General features: G+C 35.4%; 1 protein-coding gene across 6 annotated transcripts in view; it reads left to right on the top strand.

Annotated features, from left to right (window-relative positions):
• Window positions 1-19618, top strand: part of LOC148952733 (uncharacterized) — a 71181-nt gene that overhangs the window by 32019 nt on the left and 19544 nt on the right. For 5 of the 6 annotated variants that reach the window (XM_089087390.1, XM_089087387.1, XM_089087388.1 and 2 more), the window contains exon 3: window positions 604-733. In XM_089087390.1, coding sequence (XP_088943516.1) covers window positions 604-733 — 130 coding nt within the window. Of the gene's footprint in view, window positions 1-603; window positions 734-19618 lie in introns of those variants that run through there. The other variant, XM_089087392.1, reaches the window with a different exon arrangement.

Here is a 19618-nt window from a genome sequence, read left to right as displayed (position 1 = left end):
TTGAGGTGACAATAGCCCTCCTCTAATACAGGATAATTTCTATCGCTTTTTGAGTTTTAATGTTGCTTTATACTTTCCTTTGGAAAACTAGATTTTTTAAATTAAAAATTTCCGAAAACCATTTTGTGGCTCATTTTGGACTTTAATTTATTTTGAATTTGTTGCAAAATACATTAAAGATCGTTTGAAAAACATTGTGACAGATAGAAAATGCTTTGTATAATTTGTGAAAATCTAGTTGTGCCGTATTGCAATTTTAAACAATTTTGTTTTCATTCTATTTCCGCTTTTTTTTCAGAAAAATTTGGAAACTGCTGGGAAAACCTCATAACAAATTGAAAACGTATGATATGACTTGTGAAAACCAATTTTTGCCTTATCACAAATCGAACCATTTTGGCCTTTAGTCTATGCGTTCGCTTTATTTTCGGTTCAATCTTCCACCAAATTGTAAGTCATTTGAAAACTTTATAACAAATTGAAATCATTTCGTATAATTTGAGAAAACCCTTTTGTGTCTCAAACGATATGTAAAAAAAGACTAATATTAAGAACAATAAGCTATCAGGATTTGAATGATAATAGACACATTTCTTTTTTCAGGTCCATTCTTCGCTTTTATCACATTCTCCTGAAAAAATAGAGGACTCTGTTTCCTACGAAGCACGAAACGATTTCAGTCCGGTCGAAAGGGGAAAAAATCAAACAGTTATAAGTAAATATGCTAATGCAGGTAATTATTCTATTTGAAGATTTGTTTTATGTCATGTTTCATGACATTGACTATCTGTTTTATGTTTTATGTCGAAAGGGGAGAAAATCAAACAGTTATAAGTAATTATGCTAATGCAGGTAATTATTCTATTTGGCGATTTGTTTTATGTCATGTTTCATGATATTTTATGACATTGACGAGTTTATTTTATGTTTTATGTCGAAAGGGGAGAAAATCAAAAAGTTAGAAGTAATTATGCTAATGCAGGTAATTATTCTATTTGAAGATTTGTTTTATGTCCCCCAAATACATCCAATCAAAATTTTGAGATAGCCATTTTGTTCAGCGTAGTTGATTTCCAGATAGAAAATATGTTTTTGAGGAGTCTACAATTGGCAGGAGTATGCATGACTCTCTTATTGGACACATACTTGTTTGTTCGTTTTTGGAAAGGCATGCCTGCCTAGAGTCTCAGGCATGCTGACCAAGAATTTAAAATTGACATAAGACCGTTAGAGTGCCTGTAATGTGAGGTAAACATGCTACGTCCGTATATTGTCTTAAGCGGACTGACCAAGAATTTAGAATAGATAAAGGACCAATAATTTTCTTGAAATTGCAGGCAAACAATCGTTTAAAACCATCTTTATCTTTCAAATAGCACCTATTCGTTGCCTAAGCTTAGCCCCTCATTCTGAATAAAATTTAAAATTTTTCACGAATTTAAAAAAAATTTGGGTCACTTGCCCGAGACTCTGGGCGGATCGGTGCCCCCAAATATTGTCCCAAATTCCTCACTCAATTTAGCACTTGTTCACGGATGCCCAGCATCTCCAATCACTTTCCCAATAGTATCTGTTCATTGCCTCAGCTCAGTTTAGCAATCTGAGCCAATTTACACTTATTCAAGTTTAGGGTCACTTGCCTGAGACTCTGAGCAGGTGAGGTGGGTAGTAGTTGATTTCCAGATAGAAAATATGTTTTGAGGAGGACACTCTCCCCCAGCGCTCGGGGCAAAGGTTGTAAGCTGGGCACTGATGGCATATAATGTTTTCATAGAAGGTTTTGTTGTAAAAAGTTACAAACAAACTCATTCGATTGGAAATTCAAATGGCTAATGCGCATTTTACTAGTTGACCGTTACTGGAGGGCAACTAGCCCATCCCCCCACGACCCACATTCCCCCACACCATTCCGATCCAAATTTTGAGATAGCCATTTTGTTCAGCGTCGCTGATTTCCAAATGAAAATTACGTTTTTGAGAAGGACGATCCCACACAGCCCTTATGGCAAGGGTTTTAAGTTATGCCCTGGAGACATTTAAGGTTTTTATAGAAGGCTTCGTCGTAGAAACTTCAAAAAAGGCTCATTCGATTGGAAATTCAAAGGGCTAGTGCCCTTTTCAATAGTCGAAAGTGATTGGAGGGCAACTAGCCCATCCCCCCCACGCCCATCATTCCCCCAAACACATCCAATAAAAATTTTGAGATAGCCATTTTGTTCAGCGTACTTGATTTCCAGATAGAAAATATGTTTATGAGGAGGACACTCCCCCACAACCCTCAGGGCAAGGGTTTTAAGTTATGACCTGGTGGCATATAAGGTTTTTTATAGAAGCTTTTGTCGTAGAAACTTCAAAAAAGATGCATTAGATTGGAAATTCAAAGGGCTAGTGCCCTTTTCAATAGTCGAAAGTGATTGGAGGGCAACTAGCCCCCACCCCCACGCCCATCATTCCCCCAAACACATCCAATCAAAATTTTGAGATAGCCATTTTGTTCAGCGTACTTGATTTTCAGATAGAAAATATGTTTTTGAGGAGGACACTCCCTCACAACCCTCAGGGCAAGGGTTTAAGTTATGGTCTGGGGGCATATAAGGTTTTTTATAGAAGGCGTTGTTGCAGAAACTTCAAAACAGGCTCATTCGATTGGAAATTCAAAGGGCTAGTACCCTTTTAATAGTTGAAAGTGATTGGAGGGCAACTAGCCCCCCCCCACGCCCTTTATTCCCCAAACACATCCCATCAAAATTTTGAGATAGCCATTGTTTTCAGCGTAGTTGATTTCCAGATAGAAAATATGTTTTTGAGGAAGACGGTCCCCCACATGCTGCATGGTTAGAGTTTTAAGTCATGCTCTGGGGCTATATATAGTTTTTAAAGAAGGTGTTGTCGTAGAACCTTCAATTTAAGCTCATTCGATATGGTATTTAAAACACTTGTACCCTTTTTATTAGTCGAAAGTGATTTGCGGGCAACTAACCCCCCCCCCCCCCACACACACACACCCATCATTCCCCCAAACACATCCAATAAAAATTTTGAGATAGCCATTTTGTTCAGGGTAGTTGATTTCCAAATAGAAAACATATTTTTGAGGAGGACACTCCCCCACAACCCTCAGGGCAAGGATTATAAGTTATGCCCTTGGGGCATATAAGGTTTCTATTGAAATCTTTGTAGTAGAAACTTGAAAAAGGGCTCATTCTATTTAAAAGTCAAAGGGCTAGTACCTTTTTAATACTCGATAGGGATTTGAGAGCAACAAACCCCCCTCTCACGCCCATCTTTTCCCCAAACACATCCAATCAAAATTTTTAGATAGCAATTTTATTCAACGTAGATGAAAGTCTTGGAAATTGGGTCTTTAAGTGTTATGTAAAGTTTTTACTAGTAATTAAGAATTATTGAACTATAAGTTTTGACGTCTCAAAGCTTTGTTTCCACGGCGCAATTAGATCTTGCTTAAGAGGTACGAATTCTTATAGGCTAGCAGGGGTTAGAAACTCTTTCTAAGCTGTGGCGATGACAACTTTTGGTGCTTGTAGGAATGGAAAAGCGTGGCCTCTTCTTTTCGGACTATCTGGAGATCAGATTCCTTTGGGAGCATTTACCTTGGAGACTGGCGAACTAATTACCTATTATCAGACTAGACTCAGACATATAAGAGAAACAAACACATATAAAAAGACAATAGATTTATTGAACTTACATGCTTAGTTGTACAGCAACGGGTCACTTCAATGACAATAATGGTGACCGAGATTATTTGCGGTACGAACCGTTTTAGATCTAACTTAACATTGATTGTTTCAGATCTCACTTGAGATTCAAATTAAAAAACACATTTACCCCACTCCCAAACGCGGTTCTTTTGTCCTGCGCTGTAAGAACTGCCTGCCATTGGACCATGTGACCAAGGACGCAAATCTTCGTTCAATACTCTATATAATATTTTTCATATGATTCAGGAGTTCACACAGTTTTTTGCCTTTTAAATTTCCTTGGAAGTATTATACATTGCATTTTTTTTGCTACAATTATCGTATCAAAATTCGAACGACTAGCGCCATTGTCTGACTGAAGCTAGAAATGCAATTTCTCTTTTCGCTGATTAAGGACTTTTCATCTTTGCAACTAGATTTAGCTTAATTACAAGGCGTCGGAATTATCTTTAGAAAGGAACTTTATTTTGGTATTTTAAATACATCACATCTTACTCATGGTACATATCACTCTTCCCATGAAATAATGACGTCCCATCATTAGTAACTGCCCATTAGGAGTTTTGAAAACTTTCATTTTTTGTTTTTGTTCTATTCTACATCCCCATTTAAGATTCATATACCGTGCTAAGGTTGTTTTTGGTTCTAGGTTAGCTACTATATTAAAGATTTTTTTTCTATATCTAACACTGATTACTTTTACTTTTCCAATAAAGTTGGGACTATTCTTCTTTTACATTAGTTTTTTTTTTGCTGTCTATATGACGTACTACATACTATCTACACAACATTAAGTGAATAACATGATAATATTACACCTAATTCTACTTGTGGTACATACAAGAATGATTTATAACATACAATATTTGGTTAATCACATTCACATGATGATATTAAAACACTTTCACTATTGGGATTTTTGAATTGTCAACGCTATTAGGAAGTAACACATTTAGCTTCACATCTATGCATCACCTTTCGTGTCCTTAGTGTACTACACCCTTCTGTTTTAAATTACTGTCCTTCACTCCTTTTGTCCTGGCAAAAATTTCGAAGCACTTACGTTATGGTTTCTTCATGGAACAGTTTGAGTCTAGTTGTATTTACACGGTAAGTTTTCCCTAATAGTCAACTGGGAAATGACCGTTAAATTCCGTTCAATTGGTCAACTGAGAAATGATTCTTCCCACTATAGGTGTTGGTGTTTTTCTTCTCAGCATGTCATATTTAGGATTTTTGAGGCACATAGAGAGTGTATTCTCGCGTAAAATTGTTCATTTGTGCCTTTTGAAACGGGTTGTCGTCATACTATAGTGACTCTCTTAATATATTGTCTTTAAATTCAGCTTCAAATATCTTCAACAATCATTTAACTTAAAATATCATTAAGTATCTTCTATCTTGTACTGTTCGATGGTGTTTTCAGAGTTAAAGTTCAAATTGTCTTTAATATCTGCTTCAAATATCTTCAAATATCTTAAAGTGTCGTTTAAATTAAAATATCTTTTATCGTTTGATGATCGATTTAGTTCTCAGAATTATACTTCGAATTGTCTTTAATTTTGTCTTCAAATATCTTCAAATGTCTTTAAGTGTCTTTTAACTTTAAATATCGTTTAATATCGTTTATCTTCAAATATCATCAATATACTGTCAAATTATTATGGGGTCCATAGTTAGTATCAACAGCGATATCTACGTATATATATCTTGTATTGACCGCTGGTTTTTCAGCGTTTATGTGATTATACAGTTCGTTAAGCACTTGGTACTTAGGTTAAAATATAGTGTTACCTGATACATAATATGGTTCATAGTCGAAGAAACAACGATCAAGGGTAACTGTTGTTCTCGTAGACGAAGTTGGGATGAAAGTTGCCTGGAGTTATGGTGAGTACTCTTCGTTGGTTGAGATATGATGAAAATAGATGGGTCGTATCTGTACTGGGCAGCTTATTGTAATACTCAATGACCAAAGTGTCCATTTACTTTCCTGTAATAAAAACAACGCGGCAGAATCACATGTTCTTTGAAGTAAATAGACATACAATAATTCACGCATTAATTGGGTTATAATTTTTTAGCTATGGGACATAAATAAATAAATACACTAATATTGGTACTTACAATGAAAATTTAAAACAGAAATGTCTTAAAATTTGTTATGAGAACGAAAATATCGATATTAAATAAACATAATTTACCCTGCATTATTAAGTTTGAGGTCTACTTTTACGATATGTTTCATGCCTGCATTGTTCATGCAAGTCCGTGCTATATAAGAAACGCATGTGTAGCGGCACAACCGCACGGTTTTACGCAAACGATACTACGATGAGGGAATAAGACATAACAAGGACTAGTGGAGACCTCTATACCCACTAGTATTCTGATGTCGCCCCTATTTCTTGGCTTAGACGGTTTCATGGGGTTGCGAGTTAACGGCTGAAATGCACAGGTTTTCGTCTTTGTCTCTCCTTGATCTTTTTTTGGTTGTCAGTAATTGCGAGTCATCGGTGGTACATCATATTTTACAGTCGAATGTGGTAATTAGGCGCGGGTTTTCAATGATTGAATTCGAAGATATCAGTTGATGCTTGGCAAAGAATGTAAGAATCATGAATAACTGACAGCAATATCCTTTTAGAACGCTATTGTTTGAGCAAATCCTTCGGCACTAAATAAATAAATATTATATTAAAGTCTTATTAGAATCCGTTAAGCGAGAAACACCTTCACATTAATCGGGAATTCCTTGTGGGTTTTACTTAGTCACCATTGGACATACACTGGGTTTCAATCTATATATCTTAACTGATCAAATGGTTTTAAAATTTTACGAATTATTTTTGAGATATAATTCCACATCTGCCGTGAAATTCTACATATAAACGTACCAATAGGTTGTTTGGTTATAGTTACCAATAGTTTGGCTATTGGTACATATATTACTCGAGTAAGAAACATTATATTTCTCGAGTAGGAAATGCACGAATAAGCGAGCGTTCAGCACGTGATTACTCTGGTATCCTATTTTTTATGTGTAGGCCTAAAATAATTATAATCTGCACTAACACAAATTATTTCATATAATTAGATGCTTGTGCTGTGCTGATAATATCTTGTTTTGGATACTATCCATCTTAGTTAGGACATGGGTAGATTTTTCATAGAAAATCCGAGGGAGACCTGAGTCAGTACAGGTAAGATATAACGTGACTGACTTGCGAAAATATTTCACAAAAATTAGAGCACAATATATGTCATAGATAAACCAATGAAATTAAAGAACATTTTTGTCACGGAACTATAGAACAGTGATCTCTCTGTTATTGTATACGTCATAGATATAAACTAATGAAATTAAGTTTTTTCTTTTTCGCCAAGGAGCTAAAGACATTAATGTCTCTGTTTCTCTTTGGAAGTAATGTTTAACACAGAGCTGTAGGACAGCATACGTCATAGATATAATATAATGAAATTAAAAAGTTTTTCTTTTTTTTCGGAGCTATAAGAAAGTAAACTCACTGTTTCTCTTTCAAAGCATTCAGATCCAAAAACGAAAACTTAGCTAGCTCACAGAAGTTTCTATTCAACCTTTAAGTATTGTTTTGACTGGCCCTGATTGGCATAAAAATACTAATTTCTTACACTTGAAGGACTGATAAATATCCCTTCCTACGATCGTTTACACAAAAAAAATAAAAAAAACAATCAGGGACCTTGAGGTCCTCCTCGGGCGTCCCACAAGACGTGGTCCCACACCAATTGTCGTTTTCGGTAGACCACTAGCTTCCTACCTTTGGTTATTTTCTGTGATCGTCAACGTTTTGACATTACTCGTATTATTTTATTTTATTTTTTTTTTCATTAATATTGACTTTTTTAAATTTAATTTAAAACTTTTGAATTTATTATTTTTGTAAATTAATATCTTTTAAATTTGTATTTAAGTTAATTATGTACATTTCAATCTTTCAGGTTTTTTAACCGTTTTACCTGACTGTGTCGTTATTTTCTCCTCTGTTTCTTGCGGTTTTTTCTTTTTGGGTTTGTCTAGCGAAATAAGGTCAAATTTTTTTTATTGCTTTTTCAAAAATTATTGCCCTTTTAATTTCGTTTGTTTACCTTGCACGGCTACTGAGGTCGGCCTTGATTTCACTATTTCTTTTGCTACTATTTGGTCTGATTCGACTTCAGACTCTTCAGAACTGGTTTCCGATAAGTCCGGATTGGAACTTTTAGAGGTGGTACTTTTTGTGGTATCACCTGCCATTCCTTCGTAAATTTATATTCCCCAATAATTAGAAGTTTTAGTCTCGCCGTTACCATCTTGAATTATCAGCTCTTGGGTGGAGGCAGGTGATTGAGAGATTTGTAAGGACTCACGAGTTTTTTCGTATTTTATACCGGGTGTGTATGTTAGGTTCTTTGTGGGCTGGGGCCTTTTTTGAACTAGGGATTCCCTCCGTGAAGTCCACGTCCAGTCGTGTTTAGTTTTGACCTTTGACCCAGTTATATCATGATATAGACCTTGCTGGTCATCCTTTGGAGTTTTAGTACCAGGCAATATACTTGGGCTCGTTGTTATGGGAAAATTTGTTAAATCCATAGCTTCTCGCAGGTTTGTTTTAGTTAAATGTTTGGGAAGAGTTTTCTTTGCAGTAATACCGGGGGTTTCTACGACTCTGTTTAAATCTTCCTGTAATGACAGGGGCCTTTCTCTTAGTGTTGTAGCGGAAACCATATTGTCTGGAAATATGTTGGGGGGACATGGGGTCGAGATTCTATCTGGGAAGAATTGGGTTTTTGGAGATATTGTATAATCTAAGTCTCCCGCGCTCGCCAATGAATACTTTTTTGGAGTTTTTGGCGTTCTTTTTCTTACTGGTATTAGTGGTTTTTTCTCTGGGACGACTAGATTTTCCATTACCAAAAATTCTTCGAATTTTTGTTCATCACTTTCATTTTCAAAATAATCTCGTTTGAAATTGAAAGGTTTTAGCTCTGCCAATATTGACCTAGGGGGCTCATTTTACGAATCTGACAAATCAGTCGAAGAGGGATGGGATACCCATCTCTCTGGACATTTGGCTGTTTTTATTCGGATAACATGTGCCTTGTAAGTTTTTCCACTATGGGGGTTCTCCATTTTAAAGGTATATTCATTATCGTACTTTTTGACTATTCTGTACGGACCTGAGTATTTGTTTGAAAGTTTTTTTCCTTCCATTTTTGCCTCGTTCTTTAGGTAAACGAAGTCTCCTATTTTGAAATCTATCTTCCCCTTAACTTTGGGTTGGTTTCTTAGCTCTTGGTTTATTTTACATTTTTCCAACTCTTGCCTAACTATCTTATATGTTTTCCTCATCCTATTTATGAATTCTTGTTTGTAATTTTCTGAGTCGTTATAATATTTCAGAGATTAAATAATATAATAAAAAGGGATTATAAAATATAGAACAAAAATTAAATAAAATGGATTGTATATGGTTGTTTAGGAATAAGCAGTGTTAATTACGTTGGTTAAATAAGGTAAGAATTTATCCAAGTTGCTAATATTGTATTTAGTATAAAAACTTAGAACGTTAGAAAATATTTTATGTCTTTTTTATATTTTTCCATTAGCTTTTGGATGGTACGGCGCTGTCACCATTTTCTCTATATTAAGGAAACTCATTAAATCTTTTGTTACTTTTGCAACAAAATTGCTCCCGTTGTCGCTAAAAATTTTATTAGGAATGCCAAATTGTAAAAATAATTTTGCTAATGCCTTACTTGTGGCATAAGCACCTTGATTTTTTAATGCTTTTGCAAAAGTAAATCCGGAAAAATGATCTACAACCGAAAGAATACACGTATGGCCTCTGCTAGAAACAGGTCAGCCTCCATTTGTCCCGTACAGGTCAAATGAGATAATATCGAAGGGGTACTTTGCTACTGGGACCCTTCCCATTGAAGGATTTGGATAAGCTGGGGGTATTTTTCTCAAATTACATGCTTCGCATGTGCTTACAAATTCTTTAAGTTTTGTCAGTGCCGATTGTGCTTAAATGTATTGTTTTATCTTATGGAACGTTTTCATAACTCCTTCATGTCCACCTGTGTCCGAATGAAAATATTCAAATGCAGGCCCTATCAAGTTTTGTGGTAATACAGGTATAATTGAGGTTTGGTTTCTATTTGTCTCAGCAGTCACAATCCTACACAGTATTTCTTCATCAAGGTCGTAGTAAAAATTATCTATCTCTTTTCTAAGAGTTTTGAATTTATCCGGTAACGCCTCATCATTCACAAAATAATCAATTAGTGCTACACATATTTCGTCCTTTTTTTGCTTTCTTTTATATTTTCCAAAGACAAGGGACAATAGTTAATCTTATTTTCTTTTACTGCGTCTTTGACTTTGTTTTTCTTGCATCCTTGTTTGCTTTTAGCATTGATAGCATTAACTTCATTTTCTTCAGTTTCCGATCGACTATTTTCTGGATATCTACTCAAAAAGTCGCAAGCTGTGTTTTGTTTTCCCTTTAAATGTTCAAATTCATAATCTAGGTCTTTGATTTTCATAATCCATCTAGCTAGAATGCCCGTGGGGTTTTTAAATGGGCACAGGTACTGCGAGCTTGTATGGTCTGATCGTAATATAAATTTTCTACCGATTAAATAATGCCTAAATTTGTCCAAGTGGTAGATAATAGATAATAACTCTAAGTTTGTGGCAGAATATCTGCTTTCGCCTTTTGATAAAGTTTTACTTGAATAGCATATAACTTTTTCTATTTGTTTAGGTGCTCCCTGTAGACGGTTATGGTTTTCTACTGGTATTGTTTGCGAAAGGATAGCGCCTATGCCCTTTGAGCTAGCATCAGTGGTAACGATGAATTTTCTATTTTCGAAATCAGGGAGTGACAAAATTGGTTCAGAAGTGAGCACCTTTTTGAGTTGGTCTAGGGAAGTTTGAGCTTCCTGGGACCAGGTAACATTATGGGAGTGTGCTTTGGTTAATTCCGTGAGGGGTTTCGCGATTTGGGAATAATTGCGTATACATTTTCTAAAGTAGCCAGTAAGTCCTAAAATTCACCTTAATTTTTTCATAGTTCTGGGGGGCTTGAGGTTTTCAACACATTTTATTTTATCAGGGTCTGGGGATATCTTTACCTGGGTTACTACTACTCCTAAAAATTTAATTTTGGATTGAAATAAATTTACTTTCTCAGGCCGGCATTTTAAATTGCCTTGCCTGAACTTCTTGAACACCTTAGCTAAAGCTGCCAAGTGTTGCTCAGTGTTTTCTCCTACGCATATAATATCATCAACAAAATGAATTATATTCCTTAATCCTCTCAACAGGTGCAATAGGGGTATACATAGTGCGCTTGAACTTGTTTTAAGACCAAATAGTACCCTGAGGTATTCATAAGATCCATATTTGGATGCTGAAAATGCAGTTTTATGGACATCCTTTTCGGCTATTTTCACTTGGTGGTAGCCTTGGGTAAGGTCCAAAGAAGTAAACATTTTGTTTTTGCTTGAAATTGAGTTAAGAATTTTGTCTATTCTTCGTAGAGGAAATGTATTGCTAACTACTTGTTTGTTGAGAGCCCTATAATCTACTACGAGTCTAAGATCTCCATTCTTTTTTGGTAATCAGATCACTGGTGCACTATACGGGCTTATACTTGGGCGTATAATTTTGTTTCTTTCTAATTCATGGATTTTATTTTTTTACCCACTCTTTGTGCTTATATGGCACACGGTATGGCTGTTTTGCAACGGGATTACCAGTCGTTAAAAATGCATTCTGATAAAATTGAATAAGCCCGAAATAAACTTAAGATGCAGAAAATAAATAAATAAATTTACATAATAAATAGCATAATTTTTTTTTAAGTTCCATATACGTAATATGATACATTTTAAATTTGTTTAAAAATTGCGATTTAGTCAAAGGATATTCGTTATTTGAAGTTTTAATACCGTTAACTAGTTTCTTTTAGAATTTTACCATGTATTTAAATCATTTTCCGTTAAAACCTCGATTTGGACTAAACACGTCACCTTTTTAATTGTAATTGTATGGTTTTCATGGTTATTGGTAACAAAAATAAAACATTCACCTTTGTTATAAGATATAATCTGTTCCTCGCATAACAGATTTTCGGGTATTTCAAACCGTGTCGCAAAACATATTTCTGATTTGCTAATTACTGTCTCGATCATTTGTGATATTTGAATTTTTTTCATCGTTTTGGGAGGGACTTTTTTTTTCCTTATCACAAATCCGTTATATTTCTCTTCATTTTCATTGTTTATTAGATTCCTGCTGGCGCTATGCTGCGCTATTGCGGCATCCTGTGGCGTCACGTTGGGTTTTATTATGTTTTTCCACAATTCAACTATTTTCTTAATTTCATTTTATCTATACTGTCGCATATCTCCTATTTTTATTTTAGCAGATTCGATGCTGTTATTATTTAATTTTACTTCATTTCTGATATATCTCTCAGGATAATTGAACAAATTTCCAATTAAGCTATGTCTTTGCGAGACATGGGGTTCAAAATACTTCGAAATTATGCCATTAGAAATTTTTTTTACTGTTATGTTATCTTCGTAAACTCTGTTACGATTTCTTAAGATAGAAATTTCTTCCTCTACCTTAGCTGGGTATACCAGCTTCTCGTTGGCCACGTCTAATAGTATTCTATTAGACCTTAAAAAATTTGCCCCTATAAGAGCATTATATGGGAGGTTATCGCATATAATAAAATTTGTCGTAACTTTTCTATTGTCACTTTTTACGTGTAAGCAAATTGACCTTTTTACATTTAATTTACGACCTGTAATACTTGTTAAATTGGGATTATTAGTGTTCTTGTGTCGCCTAATGTGCAGAGGCAACATATTAAATACGCAAGAGTTTATGATATTTATGGTAGCTCCACTGTCAACTAAGGCCGTAAAGTAAACGTTTTCTACACAAAAATCATTAAATATAGGTAACTTGTTATTAATATCACTACAAGAAGGCACTACTATTGTTTTGGACCTATTAAATATCCCTGGCACCCTCTGGGTCCAACTTATGTTTCTGAGGGGCCTGAAGCGTTTCCCTGAGAATTTATTTCATTTGTCGGTGCCTGTAATAGATATTCAGACGTATTAGGTTCCTTAGGCATATTTAAGTGATTTATGTCTGCCTGTCTTCGCCATGTATTATTATGGTAACGTGGATGTCTTGTGTCCGTGTCGTTTGCTGGCGCTGTTTGCCAGCGCTGTTGGCTTGTGAAATTTTCGTGTCTCATAGGGAAATTTTAAATATTTCCATATTGCATTCTCGTCTTATATTGACCTTGGAGAGTATTTGGGTTTTCAAACCGGTAATTAATTTGCCTGCTCGGGAAAGGGCTATCCACATTTGGTTGGTACGCATTATAAGGTACTGATTGGCACAATCCCCCCTTGCTATAGCCTATTGCACGACCGGTGCAAATATTTGTTCTTCTGAACAAATGGTTACCGTAATTTTGCGTATTACCGACAGCATTTCTTGGTATTGGATTGGGGACATAGTGGCACTCTCTTGCTATGTGGCCAACACGATTGCAGTTATAGCACCTTATTATTGTGGGGTTAATTGGCTGAAAACGTACTGTTTTCTGCTTAGCGGGTTCTGGCATATTGTTTCTTTGTGCCACTGGGGAGTTATCCCTTGAAAAGAAATTGGGGGATGCCTGATCGCCCTTGAAGATTAGGGTTACGTGTGAGTCGCCTATTCTGTTTATTTTTGCATGAATATTATTAGAAATAATTTCATAAAATTAAATTATTCGTTCCAACTCTTTGACTTTCAGATCCAACTTGTTAATATTATGTGATATTAATGATCTCTATAGCTCTGGGGGTAGCCCTTGCAAAACGGTATTTAGTATGACTTTTTCATACAGTTGCCCAGAACCACTTCCGTATTTTGCTTCTACAGAAATGCGTATATTATCCAGATATTCCCTTATATTTTGTGAAAAATCAAAGTTCACTACTCCATGTTTTAATTTATTTATTGAACTGGTTTCTATAAATCTCTCTTTAAATGCTTTTAATAAGTCATCAACCGTATTTATTGGCAAGTTGGCGTTATTCCCTATGGTATGCTCGACCTGTTTTAGAAAGGTTAAGGCCTTGCCTCTTAATCGTAGTAGGAGCATGTCTTTTAACGCTCCAATGTCGGTTTTTGTTAATTGTACAAACTGGGTTAATTTGATATTAAATTCGTCAATATCTGTCTTACAATTGTTTTCCGGGATATATTTTGAAATTTATATATTTTTTTCTACTAAATTTTGCAATAATTTTAATTCGCTAATATCGTCCATTGGTTTCGGGGCTAGCCGATAAACTGGATCAATCTAGGATAATATTTTGGGGTTTGCATCAAAATACAATTCGATATCTAGATGGTTCATTGTCATTTATTATTGTTGCTATGTATATTACGTTCACATATGTTTATGTATATTTCCAAAAATTAAATTTGAATTACAAAACTTAAACAGCCTAACTAGTTCACAGTTTTCCTCCGATATCCGACCGCGCCATTTGTAATGTAAATTTTTACTACCGACTGCACCATTTGTTATGTAGTTTTAGTAGTAATTAAGAATTATTGAACTATAAGTTTTGACGTCTCAAAGCTTTGTTTCCACGGCGTAATTAGATCTTGCTTAAGAGGTACGAATTCTTATAGGCTAGCAGGGGTTAGAAACTCTTTCTAAGCTGTGGCGACGACAACTTTTGGTGCTTGTAGGAATGGAAAAGCGTGGCCTCTTCTTCTCGGACTATCTGGAGATCAGATTCCTTTGGGAGCATTTACCATGGAGACTGGCGAACTAGTTATCTATTATCAGACTAGACTCAGACATATAAGTGAAACAAACACATATAAAAAGACAATAGATTTATTGAACTTACATGCTTAGTTGTACAGCAACGGGTCACTTCAATGACAACAATAATGGTGACCGAGATTATTTGCGGTACGAACCGTTTTAGATCTAACTAACATGATTGTTTCAGATCTCACTTGAGATTCAAATTAAAAACACATTTACCCCACTCCCAAACGCAGTTCTTTCGTCCTGCGCTGTAGGGACTGCCTGCCATTGGACCAAGTGACCCAAGGACGCAAATCCTCGTCCAATAATCTCTTTGAGATTTTTCAGATGATTCAGGAGTTCATACAGTTTTTTGCCTTTTAAACGTCCTTATAAATTTTGTGCATTGCATTTTTTTTGCTACAATTTTCGTAGCGAAATTCAAACGACTAGCTCCGTTGTCTGACTGAAACTAGAAATGCAATTTCTCTTTTTGCTGATTAAGGATTTTTCATTTTTGCAACTAGATTTAGCTTAATTATAAGAAATCGGAATTATCTTTAGAAAGGAACTTTATTTTGGTATTTCAAATACATCGCATCTTACTCATGGTACATAAGGATGACAACCCGCTCCCCCCACAGCCCTCAGGGCAAGGGTTGTAAGTTATGCCCTGGGGGCATATAAAACTTTTATTGAAAGCTTTGTCGTAGAAACTTCAAAAGGGCTCATTAAATTGGAAATTGAAAGGGCTAGTGCCTTTTTTAATAGTTGAAAGTGATTAGATAGCGACTAACGCCCCTCTCCACGCCCACCATTTTCCCAAACACATCCAATTAAAATTTTGAGATAGCCATTTTGTTCAACGTAGTTGAAAGTTCAGATGGAAATTATGTCTTTTAGGATGATAACCCCCTCAGAGCCCTCAAGAAAAGGATTGTAAGTTATGCCCTGGGGGCATATAAGGTTTTTATTGAAAGCGTTGTTGTAGAAACTTCAAAAAGGCTCATTCGATTAGAAATTCAATGAGCTAGTACCTCTTTTTAATAGTTGAAAGTGATTGGAGGGCAACTAGCCCCCCACGGCCATTCATTCCCCCAAACACATAAAATAAGAATTGTGAGAGAGTCATTGTGTTCAGAGCACTTGAGTTTCAGATAGAAAATATGTTTTTGAGGAGGATGCTCTTCCCTAACCCTTAGGGCAAGGGTTGTAAGTTCTACCCTGGGGGTATATAATGTTTTTAAAGAAGGTGTTGTCGTAGAAACTTCAATAAAAGATCTTTCGATTGGAAATACAAACCGCTAGTACCATGTTTAATAGCCGAAAGTGGTTAGAGGGCAACTAACCCCCCCCCACACACACACCCATCATTCCCCCCAACACATCCAATAAAAATTTTGAGATAGCCATTTGGTTCAGGGTAGTTGATTTCCATATAGAAAACATATTTTTGAGGAGGACACCCCCCCACAACCCTCAGAGCAAGGATTATAAGTTATGCCCTTGTGGCATATAAGGTTTGTATTGAAATCTTTGTCTTAGAAACTTGAATAGGGGCTCATTCAATTGAAAAGTCAAAGTGCTAGAACCCTTTTTAAGAGTTAATTATTATTTGAGAGCAACAAGCCCCCCTCTCACGCCCATCTTTTCCACAAACAATCCGGTAACCACTTTTAGATTACAGTTTCGTTCAACTTAGTTTATTTCCAGATAGAAAACATGAAAGTTCTGTAAATTGGGTCGATAAGGATGATGACACCTCCCCCCACAGCCTTAGGGGTAAGCGTCGGAAGTTATGTCATGGGGGCATATCAATTCTTTATTCGAAGAATTGTCGTATAAACATAAAAAGTGATCATTCTATTCGCAGCTGATTTGGCAAGAGCCAGTTTCAACAGCTGACAGTGATTAGATAGCGAATAACGCCCCTCTCATATTCATTATCTCCCAAAACATATCCACTTTAAATTTTGAGATACGAATTATGTTCAACGTAGTAGAAAGTTCTTGTAATTATGTCTTTTATGATGTAAACCCCTTCTGAGCCATCAGTTCAAGGGTTTTAAGTTATGCCCTGGGGGCATTTAAAGTTTTTATTGAAAGTGTTGTCTGAAGAACCTCAAAAGAGCACATTCGATTGGAAATTTAAAGGGCTAGCACCCTTTTTAATAGTCAAAAGTGATGGGAGGGCAACTAGCCCCCCCCCACGCCCATCATTCCCCCAAACACATCCAATCAAAACCCCTATGCCTTCCCAAGTCAGAACAAAATTGGCACTTTACTGAAAAATTAAAATGAATGTGCATTGTTAGTTTAATATGCATATACTGATATTTAGCAATCAGAATGTTAAAATTATTTGATTTATTAAAGCTATAAAAGTAAAAACATTTATTTTTTTTCAGTAAAGTGCAAATTTCAGTAAAGTTTTTTTAATTAATCACAATAATTACGGTACTTGACATTTATTATGACTTTCTTCTGTAATTGGGTATCCTGGTAGAACCAGTAAAGGAATTGAAGCAACTTAGGTTTCGTTTAACAACTAAGTCGTCGCATGTGAACGGCCAACGCTTGTCAGCCACTTATGCGAAACTTTAATCCTTTTTTTGTTGAGATTTTGATCAATATCTGTAATATTTTGGAACTTTGGTGTAAAAGTAAAGGGGGGAGGCAGCCTCCCTCCTATTTAGTATATTTTATTGTTGTTCGAGGTTTTGGCGTCACTCTTTTCTTTTATACTTTTCTAGTTGACCTCTGTTTGTTTCAATACATTCAGACTTATGGTGATATAACTGGGATGCTATCCCTCTCAATTCCTTCTCATTCCTCTCGCTTTTTATGATTAAGCTGAATTCGAGCATTAGCATTTTTCGAAAATAATAACCACATTTTAAAAAGAAAAAAAAAAACAGCTCTAGCCCGATCACCCTATGAGAATCTATGTTGAATGTGCAGTCCAAATATATTCCTCCAAATTAAGAGGCGTTAGTGGCTAATTTGTCGGGCTAACATTATTGGTCTTAGGCGCAAAACCAGACAAATCGTCATTTTGCTGTAATGTGGATCTCCGCTGTATCTAAAAAAAGAGCTAGAACTTTCATTTTGTATTTGAAGTAGAAATTTGTCGATACCGTTCACTAGCCACGATACAATTGTTGGGAAGCAAATAAACGTGTATCCGTTATCATACATCTGGACGAAATACAGATTGTGCCTTTTGGAATGAATGAATGACTGATTCCTTTATTGATCATTTCACAGAACAACAAATCAATTAAAAAAACATAGCCACTACTAGAAAGCCAAATAACATGTGCGTAGTAACTCAAGTAATTAATTAATTCACATAATCAATTATATACAAAATACATATACTTTAAAAAATAAAAATACTGAGAAGAAAGAAAGAAAAAAAGGAAAGGAAAAAGGAGAGAGACAGGGAAAAAAAGAAAAAATTGACTAAACCTTCACAAGGGAACCGCTCTCACCCTGTATCTCTACCAAAATAGGAACTTTTTGACCTGTGATTTAAATAACGAAATTGATTCAGAGCCCCAAATGCTGTCCGGGAGGCTAATCCAGAGGGTTCTGAGACTTTAAACCTCAACTATTGTGCTCTAGGATATGTTGAATTGGATGATGTAATCTCCGTCTAGATAACCCTCTTTAATAGTAATAATATATTTATAACCCACAAATTAACATTAGAAATGACACTGCGGAGTAAATACAAAAGAAAAAAAAATAACAACATCAATACAGAAACAAAAAAAAAATTACAGTTTAACCGATATCACGATGAAAAAAGCAAACTAAGGGGTTAGTGGCAGAAACAAAATTACAAGTATTCGTGATCATATTAGAAGCCAGACTGACCAGCCGTGCGTAAGCATCAATGACACAATAACGGGATACAATATTTCTATTTCTGAAACGGCTGAGTAAATACATCAGATATTTACAGTATCTAAAGTTACCCCTTCTAAACCTTCATAAATCGTTTTTTCACAACAAGTGATGGAATCCAGATAGAAAATGTACTCCTGGAGAGCAAAAACTATCATAAAGCCGAGCTAGACCCTTACGATTATAATGCCCTCTATTTGGACATATCTTACCATGCGACATATGAATACTTTTTAATGTATTAATAGCCAACTTCGAGCGAGTTTCAGAAATAGACGGGCAAAACGATATACCAAGCCAATTAATATTATCCAAACAAGATAATGAAATTGAACCAAGTTTTAGTGGAGATACAGAGGTTCTACTATTAAAACACATAAACTTTATGTGGGTGATTCCTCATTTTTATAATTATAAAAATACTCTCATGATAATGATCTCGTGCTAGTAACTTTTGATGAGTAACTTTGAAGGTAATGAGTTTTAAATACTTGGAGTCAGCATCAGAAGCAGTTCTTTTGACATATGCACTGTTGCAAAGGTTTGATAAATCAATCTTCTTTGGCTCATATGGGGTTACTAATTAACGTTTAATTGTTAGAAATATTTTGTGCATGATTTCGTAAGTGTAGATTGAGAAGGTAGTGAAACGCATAGATCAACTTAACGATAGATCTACTACTACTACTAACAACTTTCTGCAGCACCAAACTGCTTGAGGCCAACATAGCTGCTCATGCTCCTTCTCCACTCCAATATATTCAAAGCTTCATTTTTTACCCTCTCCCATGAAGTTGCAGTTTCCTTTAATGAAGTTTTATTTTCCTTTAATGGAGCTGCAGTTTCCTTTAATGAAGTTGCATTTTCCTTTAATGAAGCTGCAGTGTCCTTTAATGAAGCTGCAGTTTCCTTTAATGATGTTGCAGTTTCCTTTAATGAAGTTGCAGCTTTGATGAAGTTGCAGTTGCCTTTGAATCCTTCCTGTTGATCCCTTCCCGTACCATTCGGTGACGACCTACTTTTCGTTTGGAAATACGTTCTAAGACCACACTGGTTATACATGACGTTTGACAATAGAAAAAAAAAATAAGAAAACATAATTTTTTAAAA

The sequence above is a fragment of the Artemia sp. Qi Xiang Cuo genome, chromosome 4, assembly GCF_049724085.1.
Source record: "Artemia sp. Qi Xiang Cuo chromosome 4, ASM4972408v1, whole genome shotgun sequence".
Classification (NCBI taxonomy): Eukaryota; Metazoa; Arthropoda; class Branchiopoda; order Anostraca; family Artemiidae; genus Artemia; species Artemia sp. Qi Xiang Cuo.
The sequence above is the reverse complement of the archived record's forward strand: the minus strand, read 5'-3'. Positions and strand labels throughout refer to the sequence as shown.